General features: G+C 41.4%; 1 protein-coding gene across 1 annotated transcript in view; it reads right to left on the bottom strand.

Annotated features, from left to right (window-relative positions):
- Nucleotides 1–22,964, bottom strand: part of TAFA1 (TAFA chemokine like family member 1) — a 232,433-nt gene that overhangs the window by 30,621 nt on the left and 178,848 nt on the right. Inside the window, exon 3 of the mRNA XM_049826872.1 lies at nucleotides 15,411–15,551. Within this exon, the coding sequence (XP_049682829.1) occupies nucleotides 15,411–15,551 (141 nt within the window). The remainder of the gene's footprint in view (nucleotides 1–15,410; nucleotides 15,552–22,964) is intronic.

Raw genomic sequence — 22,964 nt, 5'->3', positions numbered from 1 at the left:
AAATACAAGGGTAGATACAACCAAAATATGTTGTACAAGCGGGACGCTACACTAACGTAGCTGATCTGTATTCTACAGAAAGCTACATTTAGCAAGACCTAATATTTCAGGAAAAGCTAGCAGAACAAGCACACCATCCATACCCTGAGCACATGGATGCTGCAGTAAACCTTGCCCATAATTCCACTCATAACCTGTGGACTCAGCAGAGCCAGGAAGGGCTCTCGCTGGTCCTTTTCCTTCTTCTGAGATCTGCCAGCTCTGCTAATGTTCCTGGCTACACATTTCCTCCAGGTCCGTGACTATTAGACAGTCATATTTAGGAAGGGAAACTAAAAAAGCAAGAACACCAGAATGCAGCAAAATTCAGCAAAATGCAATTAGTGCTTTCTAAAATGGCATAGGTAGCCACCAAAAAACCAGAGCTGGCACTCACAGCGGTGGTGAAGATGCAGGGTAACAGGTCATTAAGATCCAGGTGGTCCTTACAGGATTTCTACTAATGATGTACTATTGAAATTGAAAGAGCACATTTATCGCTCTGCATTTTGAGTTGCAGTCAGTAATAGAGACCAGTGCGTTATATTTGCTTCTTATCTCATACATGTAAAGCAGAGACTAGCAAATGCTTCACAGTTAGCAATTTACTTGATTTAGGAATGTATTTTGTGTCCACGAACAATCTGCTAACCGAGTGTGTTGATTACACTTTGGTTATTTTAGAATTATTTGGTGAAAAAATTTAAAAAGGGGACAGTTTGCTTTCCAGCTACTGTGGTAACATTTCAGGTAGGCACTACGGAGATTTTATTAGCTGGGTTGAAATCCTTCAGTCTAAACCACAGCCAATTTATTCCTGTAACACTACTTTGTCACAGGTCATCATCTGTATGGGTTAGACCTGAGACCTGGAGATTGTTTAAAAACATGAACTTCTATTGCTATTTCTGTTGGTTTCATAGTAATCCGATAATAAATAATTCTAATCCCCTTTTTCTTTTCAAATGCCAGACTATATTTCTTTACAAACATAGATAGGAAAGGGGAAAACCCCCCTAATTAAAGAAGGTTAAATCAGCAGGGCAGAAGTTCCTTACAGCTTGTAATATATAAAAGCATTCACAGGCAGGTTTTTTTCTCTACCAAACATGTTTATTTTAACAGTTAGGCTGTCATATTTTTGGTGTTTCTGCCCCAGACTTCCATATTGCCTCGTATTCAGCGTCAGAGTAGCCTTTTCATACCGCCTATACTGGCCTTTATGGGACTGGCTTCATCACCTCTGAAGACCAAGAAAAAAAAAAAAACCCATCCCGCTCGGTTCAGGCTGCTCCTGGTTCAAGTGGCAGAGCAGCCTCACCATTTGCCTTCTGACTCCCCAGGATCTGCTCAGCCAAAACAGCCTGAAGGTGTGAATTGCCCACAGCTGCTCCCCACCAGCAGCATCTGAGGACACGGTCCCATCAAACCGGAGCTGGAGGCTCTCGTGCAGGGCTCCTCCTAATCAGAGCTCCTGATTTTGGAAACTAGCACAGAGCGGTGGGAGGCTGCCAACACTAACTTCCTAAAGGTTAATACTTACAACTACATTTTGGCTGATATTTTCAAAGCTGCCTAGAGGGAATGGATGCCCAGTCTCCATTAATTTTAATAGGAACTGGGCAGGCACAGTCCTTATGAGGATCTGACTATTTCAGCCTATTACTGTTGGTGACATAAGGTTTGATATTGCAGGAGGCTGATTACCTGCTGGGAGCACTGAAGCTGATGCAGCTCCTATATTTTGGCTTGAAAATTGAACATGCAAAATACATGAAGAGTGTGGCTATGCTTACCATAAATAATGAGTTTAAAACGAAAGTGGTTCACATGGAAAGGGTCTCACCCGAGCTTGTTACAAATGAGTGTTCGTGATTATTTCAGAAATACACTGATTCAATACAGCGCACACTTGCTGGAGTTTTCACTAAAGGCCTTTGCATAAGGGTTGCTACGTTCAGAGCACAAGCTTCTAACCCGGTTTGTCAATTTATTCCTTTTATTAGGAAATTGTATCAGCTTTCAAAAGGTTTTCAGTGGCAGTAAACGGTAAAACACAGATCTAGGTGGTACGTAATTACATTTGAATTTGGGGAATTTCAAAACCGGCCCCATTCATTTTATTTACCAAACCTGACTACACACGATGCCTTAGACCACATCCGTTGTAATCACAGATCATTTCTGATCCTAGTTTCCATCCTGCCGTGTGCTAATGAGCAAACTCAGCTGGGAAATCTGCAAACTCAAACTGATACATTTTGGTAGAATCCCCACTTGTGGGCACCAGGGTCATTTGAAGAATGCAAGCCAGGTAGCAAGGCTATAATTTACTTAATTCATGTTTGCAAATGCTGGGGTTTTTGCAATGACCACACAGAACTTACAAGCACGATTTCAGAGGAGTAATAGAAATGGGTTCTGCAATATTGCCTCATTATCGCTCATCCAGGGAAGTCCAGCACTGCCATTTCCGACAAATAGTACAGATTAAAAAAATCTAAGTCAATACTTACAATGGAGAATTAATTGGTTCCACCACTAAAACTGATTTATCAACACGTTATTGCAAATGAATGGATAAAAAAAAGATATCAATGTTGGTGAACCAAACAATAAAAAAATTACCGTATCAAATAAAGTAAAACTGTAACTAAAGACTCCAAAACGGGATGAAACTTTTCCATATATCTGCTTGGCAATTTTACCCCCCTTCTTTTATTAATAAATTCACAACATTGACAAAACATTTTTGTTTTCAAAAATTGCATTTCAAAAGCAATCACACAACAGCCCAGACTTCACCCTTTAGTTGGTATGAAGTGCAGCTGCCTGAGTGATTTGTTTGGTTGTTTTGTTTGGTTGGTTGGGTTTTTTTCCAGATTGAATCAATTCTTGCTATATTAAAGACAAAGCATATATGCAGTTTGTTGTGTCTCTAACACACGTAGGCATTCTTATGAGTCTGCTCTACAGCTGGTTTTTTTGACTTATATCAGTCTGTGGTCCATCCACTGTTCACCAGTAAGCTGCAGCGTTATTTTATCGAATAATACTAATTTCTTTGCTTTTTGTGGGTATGGCAAAAGACACTAGAAGTCTTCCAAACTAGCTGGCATCCCTACTGGGAAGCTGTTGCCAACCTCCTCTAAGAGTTAGGACTCTTCTTCCAATTTCCAACCCCCATTTAATGATGGGGAGTTTATATCTGTTAAATCCTCCACTCCTTTCTCAGCCTTTCTCTGTTCCTGGTGCCCCTGCATTGATCTGACAGCAGATTCACACTCTTTCATGCTTTGCTTTGCTGCCCTACAACTTTTCCCTCTCAAAAGAGGCTGCCCATTCTCCTGAGCAGCCAAAGCCTTTCTCCACACCTGGGCCAGCAAGTTAATTCACCTCCTTTTTTGAAGCTGAGTGGCCAGAACTGCACATCCATCCCAGGAAAGGACCCGTCACTGTGCTAGAGAGAAGCATTATGCTTCTCCAGCCCTGCCACAAATTCCTCGCCCGATTCCCCGCCTGACATTCTGATGAACCAAATTCATCACAATACACAGACAAACAAGAGAAACGAATAGCATCAGTGCAATAATGAGGCCGGGCCTTTGCTACTGAGCTGAATCCCAGAGGAAATACAACCTGTCAAAAACTATACGGATTTTCTCCTTTACTGCTTCGTTCCTGTGCTCTGTGGTTCAAAGCAGTGGTCACCCTCCTTTCCCCCGTCCTGCCCAGAGCAATAGGTGTCTGTGTCCCCAGATAACGATCTCACTACTGTGATACAAGTGTTCATTACACTAATGAGCTTTGGTTTTTTTATTTAACAGGGACTAGAGGTGCTCTTGTTTTAAAATGTGTTCATCCAGTTAGCAGTTTTCAAGAGGAGGAAAGGAAATTTCCAAAGGAAATAGAGTTCATTTGATATTTGCATAACTATATTACATACAACTGCATTTGATGGTATTTCGTGCAGGGGTCTGAAGGAAAGAGAGGGCATTTTGCTGTAATAAAACCAATACAAAGGTATGTTTTCTACTCTCATTTGAGTTAATGGGAAATTTGCCATTGTCCTCAGTTAGGACAGTGTCATTTGCTTCTCAATTTCTTTCCTGAGTGATGGTTTGTACTGATGTCTCACCTTGCTGTTTGTGAGTTCTGGGCACATTAGGAGGATTATAAAAAATGTACTGACCATGCACATGCCTCTTGAAAACTCGGCTGTATGCTTGCTGCCTAGGAATTGTAATCAAAAAGAAATGATTACACAAGACCACATATTAAAAGCAATCCATCTGCCTGCAGAATAGGTTTTATATACTGACAACACAGGGCAGAATGCTTAAATTGTAGAGCACAGCTCCTTTCCACACTGCTGTCTTTTGCATGATAGTTTCAAAAGGGGGAGGCAGCACTTTTAAATATTATTGAATTCTGCCATACTACATCAGTGCTTGTGCTTGCTTAACCTTGAGCAGTTATTGTGGTAAACTGAATGGTCTATGGAAACACTTAACTCCCAAAAAGGAATAATGCTTTCTTTGAGATATTGGATTAGCAAACTGCTTTCTGACACCTACGTATAGAGACCTGTTCCAAAATCTGCAGGCTATGTAGGTGCTGAATAGCACACTTCCTCAGCACAAAGCCTAAGATTCGAAATAAATCCCTCCCTTGCAATGTACTTATTTGATTCCCAAATGTAAGGCAATTCTGCAATGTTAATGCATGAAAATCACCCAAAACAGACTACAGGCTGACAAACTGCTGAGGGGTTTGGTCCTACAGCTACCTGGTTGTATTCTGAGAGGAGGAACTGGAAATGTGTCTGTGATCAATTTTCTGGATAATCAATTCTCTGAAATCAATTAAACACTTGTTGACCTGTCTGCCTCTAGTTGCAGTTGCCAGATTAATTCATGTAGTTCAACACAACAGACAACTCCAGTGCTAAATTAGTGACTCTTATTTGAACTCACTGCATCAGTAAAAGGATTAACAATGTGTATTCTTCTTACAAAGGTTTGTTCATTGTCTCTTTAAAATTTCAGTGTGTGATAACTCCAGGTTTTCTTCTCTTAATTTAAAGAGACCACACTATGTAGCAGCATTTTCCATTTTTATTTAATCATCCACTTCTTTTGTGTTCAAATCCTAATCCTACAAACCACATTCAAGCCTTGTGAACTAGCTCCATGTTTATAGATAGAAGGTAGCTTTGAAAGAAAAGAAAAAAAGACTTAATGCTCTGCAATACTCAGATCACGTATTTTCTATACTGTATTAGACACCTGTAGACAAGCAGCATTGCACAGCCCTGCTGCACTGAAAACACAGTATCCAATGCAGTAACGATATATGACGTGAGTTTATGCAGAATTAGCCATATAGGAATATGGTCTTTCCTGGCAGAGACGGATTATCATCTGAATTACCGCAAAGATTTTGTGTAAGGGGATTCAGCACTGATGCTAACCCGACCTTAACGCTTCTCTAAGCTCCTCTTGGCCACTGATTAGCTGAACGCTGGTCCCATATATTCCCTGAAGACTGTGAGCAAGGATTAATAGCCAGTCACCACTCTGTTCATTTGCCTAAACTCAACAAACCGTGTCCTCATTTGGCACAAACTAGCAGGTCTCTCTGGATTTCAAGAGCCAGTTTACACCAGCTGAAAATCTGTCTCTGGGTGTCAAACAGCTTTCCGAATGCATTTTGAACGCTGTGCCTGGATCACGCACGTGTGCTTCGTCGCACAAGGCACAGATAAACGCAGTGTTTGTCTAAAGGCACGGCTTAAAGGTTTAAACCTTTTACTCCTGAGACACCACACGTCCTGTATCAGCTGGCAACATCACTCCACACAGATGTGGTGAATGGTAGCAAAGCTCTTTCTCTCTCCGCCTTGCTGCAGCCACAGACCTTGCGGTGGCTGTGACGGATACAAATACATCAAGTGTCTTGCACACAAGTCCCTCCTCGATACCCAGATCTTGCTCTTCTGAGCTACTTCTGTGTTACCCCCCAAGCAAAGCTTTTTGTCTCTGACACACCGCTGCTCACCCCTGCCTTGTGATCTCTTCTCAGACAGGTTTTTTTCCATCTAGTTCCTGACATTTGGAAATCTCTCCCTCAGCACTGCTGGATGCTGGCTTGTTGTGAGAGGAGCCACCCTTTGCATGGCTGAAGCTTGTTTTGCCCCTACATCTACCATCTGTAGATTTGCAGATAAGTCGCAGGGGGCTGCTGCCCCTCTTCTGGGCTTCTCTGGGCTCACCGAGGTAGATCTGTGTATGCAAAAGCTGCAAAAAACCCTTCTCTTGGTTTTTCTCTGTGCTTGCCAGGCAGCGTGCCCAATCCTTATGCTACCTGACCTGCCGGGGCTCACCTGCATGGTCCTGCCTGTGGCTTCACCCCTGCAAGGGAATTTTCTCTAGGCTCGCTTTTCCCACCCAGCTTGTGTTTCTCTTCCCCTGCGGTGCCTGGCACACCAGCGTGGCCGGCTGCCCTCCGTGCCTGCGTTCCCTGCCTCCAAACCCCCTTACCAGTCTCTTTCCAGTGCTGTGATTAACACTTAATGCTATCTATAAGAGGAGAAAACTCCTACTGTTTTTCCATTTAGCCTCTAGCGGGCTCATTGCAACGATTTTAGAGAAAGGTTACTTTCCTCTGTATGGAGGTGAAGTAATTATATGTTCCTGTGTGTCTTCACACTGCTAGGTGGCCGTGCTGTTCTCTAATTTCACCATAAGGCTGCTGCTTGTGCACCTTGGTTGGCTGCGAGGGCTCTGCTCCCTCTGTGTCGGCCCTGAAACCTGTCAGCTGGAGCCTGGAAAAATGACCACCCCTCACGCAGATGGAGATAGTGCCATGACTTATGGCTTTTTTCCCCTCTTAAGTAGAACAAGAAAATGTTTTTCCTGTGGAAATTGGGATTTAAGTGAGCTCTCCGTACTTCATCAGGGGTGGATTAGTCAGCTGTTCTATGGGCTTGATATTAAAAAGGGTGGTTGCTTTGCTACGCAGGAAACCGCAATGTCAATTGGAAAAGAAAGAAATATAAGACATAGGTAGGGAGATGAATTATAGCTGAGATGAAGATGTACTCACATAAACCCACAGTCAGACGATCTCATTAGCTGCACCATCTTCACACCAGAAAGACATGATCATCCGTCTCCTTCTCCCTAATGCCTGGCGGACGTTTGCATGCGGCACAAACAATGCAGCCCTCGCTGAGAGATGGGGAAGCGCCTAGCTCGGCAGCCCTCGCTGCGGACTTTGGCTCAGGTTGGCTGCAAATTTGACCCTTGAATATCCTCCCTCTTAAGCACTGGCATCGTGCAGACGTGTCTGAAGAGCACTGGCTGCTTTCATGTACCACCCATGGCAGGATGACTCTACAGCATGTGCACATATATCTATATCTATCTGTATACACACATGTATACGTGTTTGTACATGTATTTCTTCAGGGAGAAGCATGGCCGTTCTGCTCTCCCCAGGTTGCTCACCCATGGTCTGCGTTCAGGAGCTGCTGCTGTGCTCTGACACAAAAGCTCACCCACCATCAGGAGGGTCAGGCGTATACCTCCCCTCCGCTCCGTTCAGCCTCTGCCCTGCAGATGAGAAGGCAAACTGGTAATGAGAGCTGCTGTGCCTTGGTAAATGAACTAATTGCTCTGCGTCATCACTGCCAGTTTTGCTTTTGCTCCGCCTGAAGTCAGTACCTCTCGGAATCTGGCTGCAATTTCAGGGTGGCTGCAAGGGCGTTTCAAGAAGACGTGTTTCTGGACAAAAGCAAAGTCTTAGAATATGCCAGTACACAGTTAGGCTTCTCTCTTTCTCTCTCCTTTTTTAATAGTGTATTTGATATACTGTGAACTTTTTTTTTTAGCTTACTAAATGGGTGTCAGTGGGGAACAGATACATTTTTTTCCTCTTTACAAATGAAGTCATCTGAATTCACCAAATCAAAAAAATGCGAGTCTCCTGCTCAGTTCCAGTGGTGCTGCAGAAGGACAGGGCTATAGATTTTCCCAGGAGTGTGGAATAATTCACCAAGCCTGCTCGTTATTCATATAGACAGTGCATTAATAATATGGGACCCTGAGATCTCTTCTTATCTAGGCCGAAGCACAGCTAGAGGGATGAGAAGCTGACTCCTTGGATTTCAAAAAGCATTTTTTCCCCCCTTTCTTCAAGAAATAAGAATTGATTGAAAGTATTTTCACAGAGTAGGGGAAAAAAAGGCTTTCTGGTGATACCACCTAAAGTACGCATTAGATAAATAGAAAACTATTGGCTTTGTGACTGTGAACCGTTCTCACTTGATGTAAGTGCTGATAGATACAGGATTATATCTAACAAAGCATTTACTAAGGACCTGACCCAAAGTCAATAGGAGTCTTTCATTTGACTCTACAGGGCTCGAATCCTGCACTGCCTCCAGGGAGAGCCAGGCAGTTTCTGTATTTCCCACGCCCATCTCTTAGGCGATGCGAGCTGGGGTAGCACGGGTGCTGTGGGAGGACGCGTGGGCTGAGCACCAGCTCAGGGACCCGCGAGGGGATATGCTACACCTCTGTTCTGTAGGCATCTTATCCATAATTTAAAAAAATAAAATAAATTAGCTTATGTCAACAGCGTGGCTGCAATTACTGTCTGCCCCAGGAGTGGGCATACCAGGTATGAACTTTTCCTTTGCAGGTCCTGGGTGAGAGGAGGGAGGGCAAAGGCCAGCAAAGGGGACATGTGGTGATGAAAGCTGTCCTCTCTCTGCTCCCCTCTTGCACATGGAAAAATAAGGATATGCAGTACCAACCATCCAGTAGCATGACTGGAGAGTTGTGCGGTGCTGGCCCAGAGAGGCATTAAAAGTCACGGAGCTCCCAATGGACATTGAGACTTGTGTGTAGTTTGTTAATGCTGTCCTGACAAAGTCTGATGTAAATACAGGGGGCCACATGGTGGCTAGTGACGGATAATCCTCAAATTAACAGAAATCTGAAGTATGTACGTGCATGTTAGTATTTCATGTATTGCAGAATTATTTGAAACTTGATGGGATCCGAAGCCAGCCTGGGAGAAAGGGAAATACTGGATTAATTTCATTTTATTGTTCTGTATCAGTAAGTGATTTCCCTTTCCCCTGATGCATGACTGGCGTAAAATAGGACAACAGCAGACCATGGAGAGTTAGAACACTAGTCCTGCTGCCTGAGATCCAATGCATCTAATCCTGTGTTGCAGACAACATGGAATCACATCATCTCAGATCTTTGCAGAGACCTTTCTCACAGGAATAATTTAGAGGGAGAGATACTGCATAGCATTTTAGTAGCACCTTCCTTTTTCCTCATTGGTTTTGACCAGTGTTAAATCACCTCATTTCCTAAAACCACTGGCATCATGCGCAACCTGCATGAAAGTTCATTTTGACTTCAAAAGCCAGTGCAGGTGCTTTTCTGTTATTCCATACTCTGTGGTCCAAAAAATTTCACAGATAACAGTGCAAGAAATATTGAGGTTGCTTCTGAAAGAGTTTAAAAAAGACTGGAAGAAGACTGAAGAAAAGGGAACAGAAAAATTCAAGCATTAAAAAAACCCGCATGTCTGAGAGCATCATTGACTGTAACACAGTAAACTTCAGTATAGATGAACAAATTATGTATTATTCAAAGGCCTCAAAAGAACACACAGACGTAACCACCTACTGACTGTACAGAACCGTTCAATACCACTATAAATGATATGGTACAAAGCACATTATTCACAGTATAAAAGTGACAGTATTAAAATTATAAATATGTTGTATTCCTATTATGTTTTTATAGCAATCATATGAAGTATTAGGATATTATCAGAGCTTTTCTGTTAATATTTACTCAGTAACCCTGTAGACTCACTGGCCTCTCTTCCCACCTTCTTCATGCTAACTATTTGTGACCAGTCCTGTTTACTGATATCCTGGAAGGAATGTGAGCAGCCACTGCAAAGTGCAGCAGAAAGTAAAAGTGTGTATCCTTACAGGGAATGGGAAACTTCCAAATACGAGAATTTTCACACGCTTTCAACTAGAGTGCAGAAAAGGTGGAGACTCTCACATCCACTCAGACATGTTTTTTATACTGAGTACTAAAATGAACTGCTTAAAAAAAACCCCAAACAACAAAGCAAAACAAAGAAAAAATAAATGAAGTGACCACAAGACTGTTTTGCTAATGGAAGCAACCGAAGAAAACTGCAAGTCATCTGTAGACAATCCATAAACAACCAAAATAGAAGACATAAGTGTATTAATCAATTCACTGCTGCCACTTGCTGATTTTTGCTCTCTAGCTCACACAGCCAACTTTATTCATGCCACAGAAGAAAATCTTAGCCTATTCAGAAAGGTGACATCAATTTTGCAGGAAGATCAGGTCAATGAAGAATGAGAGGTGGACATTACAGCCCTGACCCAAATATGACAGTGTTGGTACAACCTTTACATTTGATACTGTCACAATAATTTTGAAGTTATGAAATCCCTTATGATGCCAAGGTGTGGTAAACCCACCAAACCTGGAGCAGTCTACAGCCATTTATTTGAAGAAAGTAGCTCGGGTTGTAAGAAAGCAAAAGCAAAAGCTATATGGCTTTTCAGGGGGGAGTGTGAATGCAAATCCCTCAATAATATTTAAATATTTCGAGAATATGCTGCGTACATCTAGAAAAGGTTCAAATAGCAATTTTAAAGGTATTTAAAAGTCACATTTTTTCATTAGGGTTTCACTATGCTCAGTGTATTCCATACTGAGAAGGAAGATGGGGCAGTAGAAAAAAGCTCTGACGAAGTGATGAACAAGATTAAGAATACCTCCACATTATGCATGAACAATAGAAGAAATCTTGGTCCCATTTAATGTAAAAGATGCACTGAGAATGGTGAAAAAATTCTAAAAAACCAAATATCTATTTAAAAAAAGAGAAATATATGGTGGGTGTGGGGTTTTTTTTAGTGGATTCTTTTAGTTTTATGTGGAATAACAGAAAATTAACTTAAGAAAAAAAACAACTAAAATTTTGGAGCCACTGACTGATCTTTATTTACAGAGGTGAACAGATTTTCCAAAGGATTTGGGCTTGACACCTGAAAGGACAACCATCGTGTGCCCACTGACCCTGCCAGGAGGACGCAAGAGGCATTGCTGTAAGGAAGCAGAGGACGTTACTGGGAACATCTCTCTTAGATAACCACAGTACCAAAAGTAGAAACCAGTTGACAAAGGAATAAAACCTCAACCCACAGGAGAAATCGTACTAGCCACGCGACAGCTAGCAAGGGGACAAATCCCAGCTATTTGTGCTGACACCTCGCAGGCCCACAGAGCCTACTGCAGGGGGAGGAAAGTTCGTGGGCTTCTGAAATGGGGAAGACAAGCTGTTTGCAAGCATATTGGAGAGGGAAGGTGCAAATTCAAAAGCACGGCTAAGAAACTCTTGCCGAAATAGCCTGCACATCACACAAAAAGCGCCTGCAGTAACGGGAAAAGGAGAGAGAGCAGGTCCATCAAAGTGTGGAGCTAGAGGGGTCTGCGTGCTAGTCTGAGCTGCAAATTCAAGCCTTTTGCTGGTCCTGGGCACCCCTGAAGTGTGCGGGCAGGACGGTAGATGAGGAGTTGCTGGGTACGTTCAGCCAGCCAAGGCACACGCTGCGTCCGACGGCTTTGCTGGGGAGTAGGTCAGCGACTCCCGAAGCTGCACAGGTCCCCTCTGCTCTGGAGACAGGGGGCTGGGGACGCCCTGGACGTGCTCGACACTGCTTTCCCCAGAAAAAGGGACCCTCTCAAGCTGCTGTAGCACAAATGAAATAAATCCATTCGGGACTTGCTGTGGAGAGGTATTTGGGCAAATGGAGAAAATAATAACAGCTGTGACAGAGAGCTGAACAGACTGATGCCCATGGTATGTGCTACTGCCAAGTGGCATGTAAGATAAATTGTAGAGAGGGAAAGGAGCATTTGAAACCATCCTTCAAAAAAAAAAAAAAAAAAAAAGAAAAAAAGACCTCAAAGTAGTGAAGGGAGTCATGGAAGTAAATGTGCAACAGAAGAGGCAAAGAAACAGAAACTGGCATCTCTGTTTCATGACAAGATTTGGCTTTTGTTTTGCTCTCACTGTTGCTACTACATAATTCATTGGTGACTGAGGCAGGTTTTAGGACAGTGTCTACTGAATGAATGGCAAGGAATAATTTATAACTTCTGAGGCTGTCACAGCCTGGCCTCAGTATACTTCTTTAAGATGAGGCCCCAAAGAAAAAGTTTGCTGGACGTGGCAGAAAGTGATGCTTGGGAATACATGGCAACCTCCTGCCCCTCATAGAACAGATAACACATACTCAGCCTGAATTTCAGCTCATTCAGGACAAGGACTGCATATGTGAGTCCTATGTATTATGTTGGCTGCTACCCATGGTGAGCTCTCACAACAAGAGGACAAAAGGACCATTTATCACCCCTGATACTTATTTAAAAGGTTAAGCTGACTGCTATGTATAATTGTATTCTCTCTTAGACAGAAAACAAAGCTAGCTCTCCACACAGTCCTACCCATGCAGCCCAGTTGTGTCGTGGAGCAATGGCTGGTAGAAGGCAATGCAATCTCCTCTCTGTAACGTGAACTCAAACTGGCAAAGCGTCATCCATGATGAGGTGTTTTCTGATGAATTTGGACTGAGAAACACCAAAAGCTCGATTCTGATCCCATTAAGTCACAGTTTGGCCAATGCTATCAACAGAGCAATGCTGACGTTCAGTTTGTTTTATACACGCTACTAAATAGCCATCGGGTGGAGATGGGTCGAGGCAGTAACCAGCCACAGATGGGAGTCAAACTGCTTACGTGGGATGTCCCAGTCCTTGTCACCTCTCAAAGGTGATCAGTCTGTTCGGGTGTGAATGTACTGCTGTACCTGAACACCCATGGATTTTTAACTAATGGACCCAAGCAAGCTTGAAATCGTATACAGTGTGAGATTAAATGGTCTTCATCCCTTCAATATGGTAGGTAAAGAAGGTAAAAAGTTACACATGACCTTCTGAAATGTCCTCATGTACAAAAGAAACAGCAAATCCCAAAGCTTTGTGTGAGTTAAAGTATTGACGTCAATGGGACTCCCATGGGAAGTTTGGGGAGTTTGCCTTAGCAAGAACAGAACCACTAAATGGGTCAAAGTTTTGACTTAAAACAGGTCAGTATGTCAAAAGTCACAAAGCAAAGTCTGGGATAAAACAAAGGCCAAAGAAAATGCCCCTTTTATTATTTTTTACGAGCAGCATATTGGGCTTTTGAACCGTTCACCAGCCATCTACAAAAGAAGCTATGGGCTGACTACAACAACTAAACTTGAAAGGGGAAGACATTCCTTTGTAGTTCGCGTTTGCTGACTTTGAAGTCACTGTGAGTCTTACCAGTGACTTCAATGGGACTAGCTTTACACTTTTATATTAGCCATTGTTTTATCCTTACTCCTTTCAAAATTCCAGACAATAACATTTCTTTTTATTGTAATCCTGACAGAGCAATTAGGCTTCAGTCCACACCTGCACCCAACTTTTTTCTTAACACAGCATTCTTTGAGCTCCTCTTCTGTGAACAGAATTATGAGATCTGAATTAATGGTGTCTCTCTGCTCTATCCAGTGCCTCTGTTTTTCACAGCCTGCTGAAGAACATGAAATTCTTCAAGGCTTGTACAGCTGATCTTTGGTTAAGACCAGCTGTAGGTTTCACCTACAGTTTTATGATTGTGCTTAACAGAAAAAGAAAAGATTCTTTTTATCAAGGTGATTAAGCAATAACAGAATGACAGAATGTGGATTAAAATGTAATCATTCACAGCTGCATTCATAATGTGTTTTGAGTCACGAGTTCAGAAGCTGAATTGCATTCCCAGTCCAACAAGCTATGAAATACTGCCTCATAATTTAAAAATTTGAAAGTGTTTTTGAAATAATAAAACATTTTCTTTCTATCTTTAAGATATAACCCGGGTATATACACACCGCAAATACTTGCTGAGAAAACATGAGGTTCTCACCCCTCCAAGGCATCCCCCATCTCTCATCTTTTTGGTGTTGAATGTGCAAATCTCAGAGCTTTGTCTACACAATCCTCCGGTCCGCAACACCCACCGATACTCCACTCTAACTTTGGGCTGCAACTGAACCAGCCCCTGCTCCCTTGCTAGTGCCTTTGCAACATGTGATTGAGGAAAAGTACCCAGAAGAAACCATTTTTTTGCAACGTTTGCTTGTATAACTCCCTCCTCTCACTCCCCTGGGGGGAAGCTGAATGCCAAACGACAGACCCAAAGAGAAAACGTTGGGTGCTTCCAAAACCTGCAGCTACTCCGTCAGCCCTGGAAGTCCGGCCATGGGAAGGATGAGGAGACCCCAGGGCAGAGCCCGCCTTGACTCTAGCCAAAACAACCCCTGGGTCTTTGAAACACCTTTGGGCTGTGGGGTGGTATAAACAACGGCACCAGATGTTTGCCATGAAGAATAGCCAGGAATTTTTATGAGATACTCCGTTTCACAAAGCTGCTGCACAGAGGGATTCTGCAACATGGAGCGGCTTGTTTGGGAAGGGTAACTAATGGGATTAGTAGCACTTACTCCCTGTCTTCTTAGGCGATTTATGTCTTGCTAAGCACTTGCAAGCCACAGTTCTCTCCCCAGTTACTGCATGGTTTCACCTTGCAACCGTGGCAGGGGAGCCCAGAGAGAAATACACGCTACGGATCTAGACCTGATATGAAACCCACACAAATAACATGGTGTTTTTCCTTCAGCAAAAAAAATCCCCATGACAAGAAACACCACCAGTGATTTCAAAAGAGAAGGTTTTTTCCTAGCTCTCTGTAATGTTTGTTACAGGACAAGGCTACACGATTCATTTATTTATCTTTTTTGCCACTGACTTTTCAAATGGCTAATTAAATCAAAATGAATGGCTGTTGTCCTTTGAAATATTTATGAATCAAAGCTAATGTGGCACCGAGGGGACCTGTGAAGTGACGCAAGGGATAATTTTGTCCAGTTATTTATTAAGGGCTTGATCCTGCCACAGAATCTGTTGTTCTTATCTAAGAGCCTGTACCAAATGCTATACTCTTATTTTTGTGAATAAATCTTAACTTGACACAAGTGCACAGAACCATGCACTAAAGTAGCAGGCAAGGTGCTGTAAATGTATGCTTATGCTTATAGATTTTTCCTTTTTGTTAAATAGAGAACACAGCAAAGTTCCTATGCATAATCTATAGATTTAAAGCTATTTACTGGATGGTACACAAACAGAGACATATATACAGGAGGAGCTACTTGCCATCAACACAGGAAGGTCTGTTTCTTGTAGTCCCAGCCACTTTCCCAGGTAGACAGGAGCATTTTACTGTTTGTGATCTTTCCTCAATTCGATTCTTATTACAGCATCTGTGTGCTGCTATAACTTCACACGTTCCTCCTTCTGGCAAAAAAGAAAAAAGAAAAAAAAAAGAAAAAAAGAAAAAGAGAATATTGACACTCTGATTAGGAAGAGCAGCAGTGGCTAATCAAAGCACCCAGGCGTGCTTCTGTCTGCGTCTCTGCACGGCTTCTATACAGGTGGGATGACAACGCTATTTCTCCCATTATGCGTGTTCCTGAATAAGCCGGGTGCTGCTATACTTCAGTTTTAATAGGAAATGTAGATAAATGCCCCTTTACAGTACATATAGCTTGCCTGTCTTATATTAGAAGCTTCTCTGACATCAGCAGAATTTTTGGCCTAAAAATGAGTGCGTCAGGGTCCGGGCCTGAAGAAACGTAGGTTACACGCTACAGTAAATGTGCAACAACTGTTGGCTCATGTTATGCTAGTCATATTGGAGGCTTCTTTCCCCAAATACTCTCTCGTGCAAGGACAGGGGCTAAGGAAATCCATCTAGAAATAACCTTTTTCTCCAAATATTTGATTCTATGACAGCACTCAGCCCTTAGGGAATGACAATCGGCCTCTCCAAATTACAGGACGGTCCAACAGCACTTCCCTTTGCTACCCCACTCACTAAATTGGCAGTTTTAAGGCAGGAAACATTCCGGTTGTGTGCAAGATCACCAGCCTTAATTTGTCTTCTCCCTAACTGTTCCTTACGAACATTTGCAATAGTTTGATTAGGTGGAGAATGCAAAGGAGTGATAGACAGAGAGATGGTGGCTCAGGGTTTATGAATACTTGGTGTTTGCGGCATATGCTATGCCCAGAAAGAAAGTGTCAAGTGTGTTATTCCCATTCACCTTAGCAGTGCAGTGCGAGGAGATGAGACACCACAGTGGGCTAATGTACTGCCCAAGTAATTTCTTGATTCCTCAGTTCAGATTGTATTTAGCTCATAATCACCAAGTATTTAACAGTGCCAGTCTGCTCCCTACAGATATTTGGCTTCTTTATGAAATTGCGGCATAAATTTGGCAGGATTTGTTTAAACTTAGTATGAAACATCATGCACAGACTACTAAAGAGCAGGATGAGTAAGAAGGTTTTCTAGAAAAGCATTATTACTTTATGCCACTGTGAAATGCTAACTGTACATTGCTTTTACTATAGCATAAAAAGCATTATTCCTGTCTTTGCCTTTCACTCGTTTTGAAACAACTTTTGAGAGCTTTTGAACACTACGGTAACCCTGCAGCCAGGTTGGAGAATAAGCAGTGTGGAGATGCTGATCCACGTCTGGCTGTGAACAAGGGATTTTGGAAGAGGTCTGGGGGTCCAGTGGCATCTCCCTCTTACCTGGTGATTCTACATACGTGACATTTCTGCAGTGAAGCGCTGGGGTAGGTGGGCAGGGAGGAATCTTCCTTGACTATATGTCGTTATGGTCGTGTGGTGGTGTGCCATAAGGTGTACCTGCAGTTTTAAGTGGTACGTCAGCTATCAATGAACAGGGACTCCACAAAGTGTGGAATTGTTCTATAATATTAAATTTTCAAACCACTGCCTTTCTAGGCTGAGTCAGTGGACGAAAGCCTGTGAACGTCCATTAGGGTAAATGAATTCAGGTTGTGTGGTCATAGGGTTAAGCACTGATGAGTTTGCAGGGATGAGACAAGACTAACTCTGCAGTAAATATTTAACTCATCTGGAGAGAAATGCTGTTTCATGTATTAGTTATTAGGTACATTTGGCCTGCTGACACAAGCTTTTTGAAAGCCAATAGGTGCCACAGAAGAGAGATCCCAACAATTCAGAAAGCCATCATCTGACAAATGGTCTTTTAAGTGTCTCTTAGGAGTAAGAGGAATTGTGACAATCAACTCAGCCCCAAATGCTTGTATTTTTCTATGAAGTAATTCTTCAGATAAACTCCCTGTTCCCTCATCCAAATCGTATTGAAAGCAATGAAAAGATTCTCACTGGTTTAATTCATCTTATGGTCATGCCCTAAGAGAAGAAAGATTTGTGATTTTATTGATTGCAACCTCAACAATAAAGATAATGTACGCAGTAATAAGCATTTCTAATTTTAGACTACATAGACTGTGTGGTAAATATCTGTGAATAAGCTAAATGCTTAATTTTCTCTATTAATTTGCTGTATGACTACTAATAACCACATGAGCTAGTCTTGCTTATTTGGTTATCTATTTGAAATAATGGGTTGTGGTGGATGAGCTTTATAACACCTTTAATTGTTATGTGGAAGCTCAAGTTGCTGCAGCAATAAAGAATTTAACTCAAAGTGTATAGCTGTTTAGGAGTGGCAAAATATAATGAAACTATAAAAGCCATGAAAAACCACTTTTTTTTACCACTAGACAGTTAAGTACATTAATTGGAACTTTTATCTTCATGGTCTATAACTGTCATGCAAATAATAATAATAGCAACAGTAATAAAAAGACCCTTCTTAGTGCTGACACAGAAGAAAAAATCCATCTTACATGGAGAAAGTTCTGCATGTTACACACCCTTTTTTCCTGGAAAATTTGTTATGTGGGATTAGATTTTTCCATTAAAGCATGACTAGCCTATGAATGACTACTGGATAGCATTGCACGCAATGTGTTTTGCTGGTATATATTTTACCAACCATGCATGTACATGTTAGACTTTTTAAAAGCCATATACAAAACAGGAATAGATAGAGGTACCCAGACAAATACAAATGGACACAGTGAGGCTATGAAAAAAACTCATTGAAAAAGCAGACTCTTCATTATGTTGTTCACAGAAATATATAAACCACAAATATACTAGAGGGGGGAGGGCAGAGGTTCAACTTAAATCTCTGTTTCAGCTGTACAAATGAGGAAACAAGCTGGAGTGGGGAGAGGAAGATGAATCAGTCTGCGGTTTCCACTGAAAAAAATTTAACATGATCAGATGTATATGTAAAGTAACTTTTTATTCTGTGATTGTTATTTTTTATTTCCAACTTTCATTTTTTTAGGGGGGGGGCGGAGGGAGAGCGCTAAGAAAAGCTGTAATACCAATATCTGAGGATTCTTGATCACTGAGCCAGTGATTTTTTTTCTCAGTGGTTCTTCTAGATTATGGAAAAACCTGGCAAGATGTTACAGTGCTGGGAGTCCTAAAAAAATGTGAATTATTAACACGATAGGCTGTGAGTGCAGCAAAATTTTGAATCCTTGTCAAGAAGAACAGAAATGTCTTTTTTTGGAAGTTTATGGTCTATTGAGCTAAGGTAGCTTCTGGCTTTTTTTTCCACAATAACAGCCTCATCTAAGTCATTCAAGTCAATAGGGGATTTGCCATTGATCTTAAAAGGAGAGGAAAGGGCCCTAAAATCCTCTAAGTAAGTGTCTTCTGAATGTTTTGTTGACAGTTACATTTCATGAAGTGGCTGCTTTATCCACCTGGTAAGAGAAACAGCTTATGCTTTTTGAATTCCCTCCTGCCCCAAGAAAAACAGAAAAAGATTAGAAATAGGAATAGGAACGGAAACTCGCAAATCAGGAAAGCTTCAGTGGGGAATGAAAATGTCCTAACATGACTTACACCCTCTTCACACCAAACATTAGCAAGATTTGATAGTAAAAACGGCTGATCCTTTCCGAACGCTCAGTTCACAGGATGCGCTCAACTTTGCACGAAGGCAGTGTGATGCCTACCAAAGCAAGAGAGACAGAATTGGCTGCCAGGAAGGGTTCTGGGCTGTTGAAGATGGCAACTATCTGTGGCATTACGGCTCTGCTCATATTTCCCAGCCTCCTGGAAGACTTTGTTCTGCATAGGCTTAAAATACAATATTGTAGAAATTACACATCATTCTTACTGTAAAAGAGGGGCAACTGTTTGTCACTCCTGCAAATGGTTTCATTCTAATTGGAGGACACTAAACTGCTCAAATCATATTCATTTTTGTCCCTGTTGTAAAGCCACCTTGAGTTTACACACCGCAGAGTTAAATATTTTATCGTAAGCATGAGCTTCCTGTGTGTGGCTGTGATTTAAAATATCTAATCACCTATAGGGTCTGAGTGCATGCCTGGCAGAAGCCAAAAAACCATCTTCTAGTCTTCTCTGGTTTTATATCTCTAGCTGAGAGGTAATAATAAAAGCATATTTTGCACTTCAAAATTATAACTTGCCTCTGTATTCTAGCAAAGCCTGAACTTATCAGTAAACAAACATAAAAAAGGCAAACAGCAGTACTGATTTGTGTTATACATTGTGGAAGTCATTAACTATGAGTCAGGTAGCAAAACTTATACGTTCTCTCTTTGACAGTGATGACAATTTAATAGTATTTGACTCCGCTGAGTTACATGGAGCATCCTGCAGCAATGAGAGAGGTTGTTTATCAAAATGATAAACATGTTTTCATTTCCTCCTTGGCTGCATGTATGTGATCAGAAGTCTAAGGCCATCAAGAATTCACTTATTCTGGCCACCAGGCAGACATTAAGCTATTCAGGACCATCTGTGCTTGAAATGAGTTCCACTTAATGGACCTTCCTAGGGCAGGTCAGTCATAATGAATGCATGTGTGCATGAATGCATGAGCAAAGCACCGCTTAGGTGAGACTTCTTGGGTTGTTTGGCGGAGGCACAGACGGTTGATAGATAAGATATGCCTTTCTTTTTGGGGTCATACGCCCAGTGATTTTAGAATTCAGATCCTCTGTTACATTTGCTTCTATCTCATCGTCAATGCACCGCGCAACCTAATCCAGTTGAAGGTTGTTGTAAGAACTTGTTCGTGTTACTTGCAAAAAAATTAGTGATGCCCAAACAACTTCATAGGCTTTGCTGGTCAAATTCTGCCCTGTGTCACACCATAAGCAATCCACCATGGGAATACGAGCAAAGGAAATCACATGGACCAGTTTTATCGACATTTCCAGACAGTTCATTAGGACTGTTACTGGGTTTGATAGTTCTATTTATACAGCTTCAGCTAGACAGTCTATGTTCCAGTGTTATGATCCTGTCTGGGGTCATATAGCCATACGTTATTCTGATAAATGCTTAAGTATATGCAGATGTTGCTAGACCTAGGAGATCAGAGAAAACTTCAGACAGAATTAAGGTTCTTTAGACTTCCACCAAATGTTTAACAACATGACAGTAAAAATTCTTCAGACACTTGAACACCTTCTGAAAAAGTGCTTACAGAAACTAACGGGTAAAAAAAATTACACCCTTGCCACCTCATGTCTTTATACATAAATCCCACAGAAAGAAAAGACAACTCTGTGATAGCCATTTTTACATTTGCTGAAAAGAATTCAGGTTTGGGGGCTGCAGTTTGAAGAGTTTGCAGTTTCAATAAGCTTTGGAAACTTCCCAGGTGTAATTAATACATTCATAAGCTTTAATCAAAATGTTTATGCCAGCTAATGTGCCAGAACTACAGACTACACTGCACTCAGGGGAAAATACTATACTTTACATTACTTTAAGAAATAATAAACCACTACTATGTTACTCGCAAAATAACATTTTTGCTTCTGATGGGAACATGTAACAGATGGAAAAACAAAGTCCCATGCTACTCCATGAGCCACTTCATAAGTGAACAAATAAAACACTCCTCATAGCCACAGTGCAATTACACTCCAATTTTTGTTTTACATATAATCAGCTGACATTCTGTATCTGCTTCAGAAGGAAAAGGATCAAGTTTTCAGGATGCGTTTCTGCGCACAGAGAGAGACAATGGCTGCAGAGCAATCAGACAAGGCTTAGGGTTTTTACTGAGTTTTATAAGGTCAAGGCTAACTGCACCTCAGCTGCCAGAGTGCCATCAGTTCCGATGAAGTTACAAAAATGCTGAATCTGGCCCATGGACTTTAAGTAACACAAAGGTACCATCAAAAAATGGACCCGAGTATAAAAAGATAGAATTAAGCCCTACTTAATTCTTTCCCATTATGATGACTGATACAAATGGATTAATGGGCTACTCATTATATATGGAGTTACAGTAACCATGGGAATTTGTAACGCACTGCACATGCTCTGCAAGCCTCCTGGTTATATACTGGATTTTTTTTTGCCCAGTGGATCAGAATAGACTGCAGTGGTCTGTTTCCTAAATTTATATTTCTATTTTCATTAATATTGAGTATTTTCATTGTTCATTACGTGGGATATATATTATTTTCAGTTTGGGAAGACTCTATGCAACAGCAGCAACGTAAGTGATTCCCGCTGTGGGTCGTTAAGTTTTAGGTTGGGATATTATTTTCTCGAATGCTGTTGCTATGAAAGGGTTCTGGAGACACAGGGTACCTCCTCTGAAGAAAACGCTATTTGTTTACAAAAGACCAGAACAAGTAGTTCCACTAGGAGTGTGGCTAGCAAAATTTGGTTTCCCGTGGATTTGCACCTTGTGGTTCATTTCAAACTCCTACTGAGCTTCTTCCGATGTCTAGGTCAATTAAAAGAGGACTCATTGAGGTCACAGCTCAGCTGAGAGCCCACGGGACTCTGTCCTGGTGGGTCGTGCAGCATTCCTGTTTGGTTCAGGCCCCGATTCCTGTACCACCATATACAACGACCCTATTCTGAGTAAGACCAATAATATTATTGTCTTGGTTCGTGTTGACCCATTGCACACATGGTTAGAGTCTGGAGAAGAACTGCTGGACAAAACAGGTCAGCTACACCTGGAAATTAATTTCATACTAAGCAAAGTTTTGATAGATTCTGGAGTCAGAAATCATAAGCTAAGAGGAGCTATGTGCATTCAGCACAGGCATCTCTGGTTATTTACGGTGCTATGAGCTCATTTTCTAAGAGTAGTTTTGACAGAAAAGGCCATTTTCACGAAATCAAACTTTTCTACAAAAATCCATAACAAAAGAGTTTTTAGAGGAAAATAATATCTTTAAAATATTTTGTTCAGCAGATTGTTAATATTTCATTTGAATACTAACTCTTCCCCCCCCCCCCCCTTTCTATTTTATTTTCCATTCAATATAATAGGGGAAACAGGCATATGCAAAGCTCTAATTAGCACCTGGATTTGTAGTCTTTTACAATTTTCTACTAATGCTCTCTGCCATCAGCCACAGGAGGCTTTTTATCTAAGAGATTTACAGATTCTTATACTTTCGCCCGGAATAGACTCTGATCCTCGAGAACTGGTTTATTCGCAGAAATTAAAAATAAGTATTTTTTGTAAAGGAGAAATGGTACGGATTCTACTCTTGAATTCACAAAGAAAACTCAGAGAATATCAGTGTATGAGATGTGGGTGGATCTAGGGCAGGCTTATGGATTTCCATATCAAACCAATATACACACTAGAGAATAGGTCTTTCTACTAAAGAGCCTTGCAAATTGATCTCCTGAGAAATTTGCACAGGACCTTATTCTTATGCATATTTAAAAAAAAAAAAAAAAAAAAAAAACCTCTTAAAGATGAAT

This window comes from Accipiter gentilis, chromosome 23, assembly GCF_929443795.1.
Source record: "Accipiter gentilis chromosome 23, bAccGen1.1, whole genome shotgun sequence".
Lineage (NCBI taxonomy): Eukaryota > Metazoa > Chordata > Aves > Accipitriformes > Accipitridae > Astur > Astur gentilis.
This window is presented reverse-complemented; position numbering and strand designations above follow the sequence as displayed.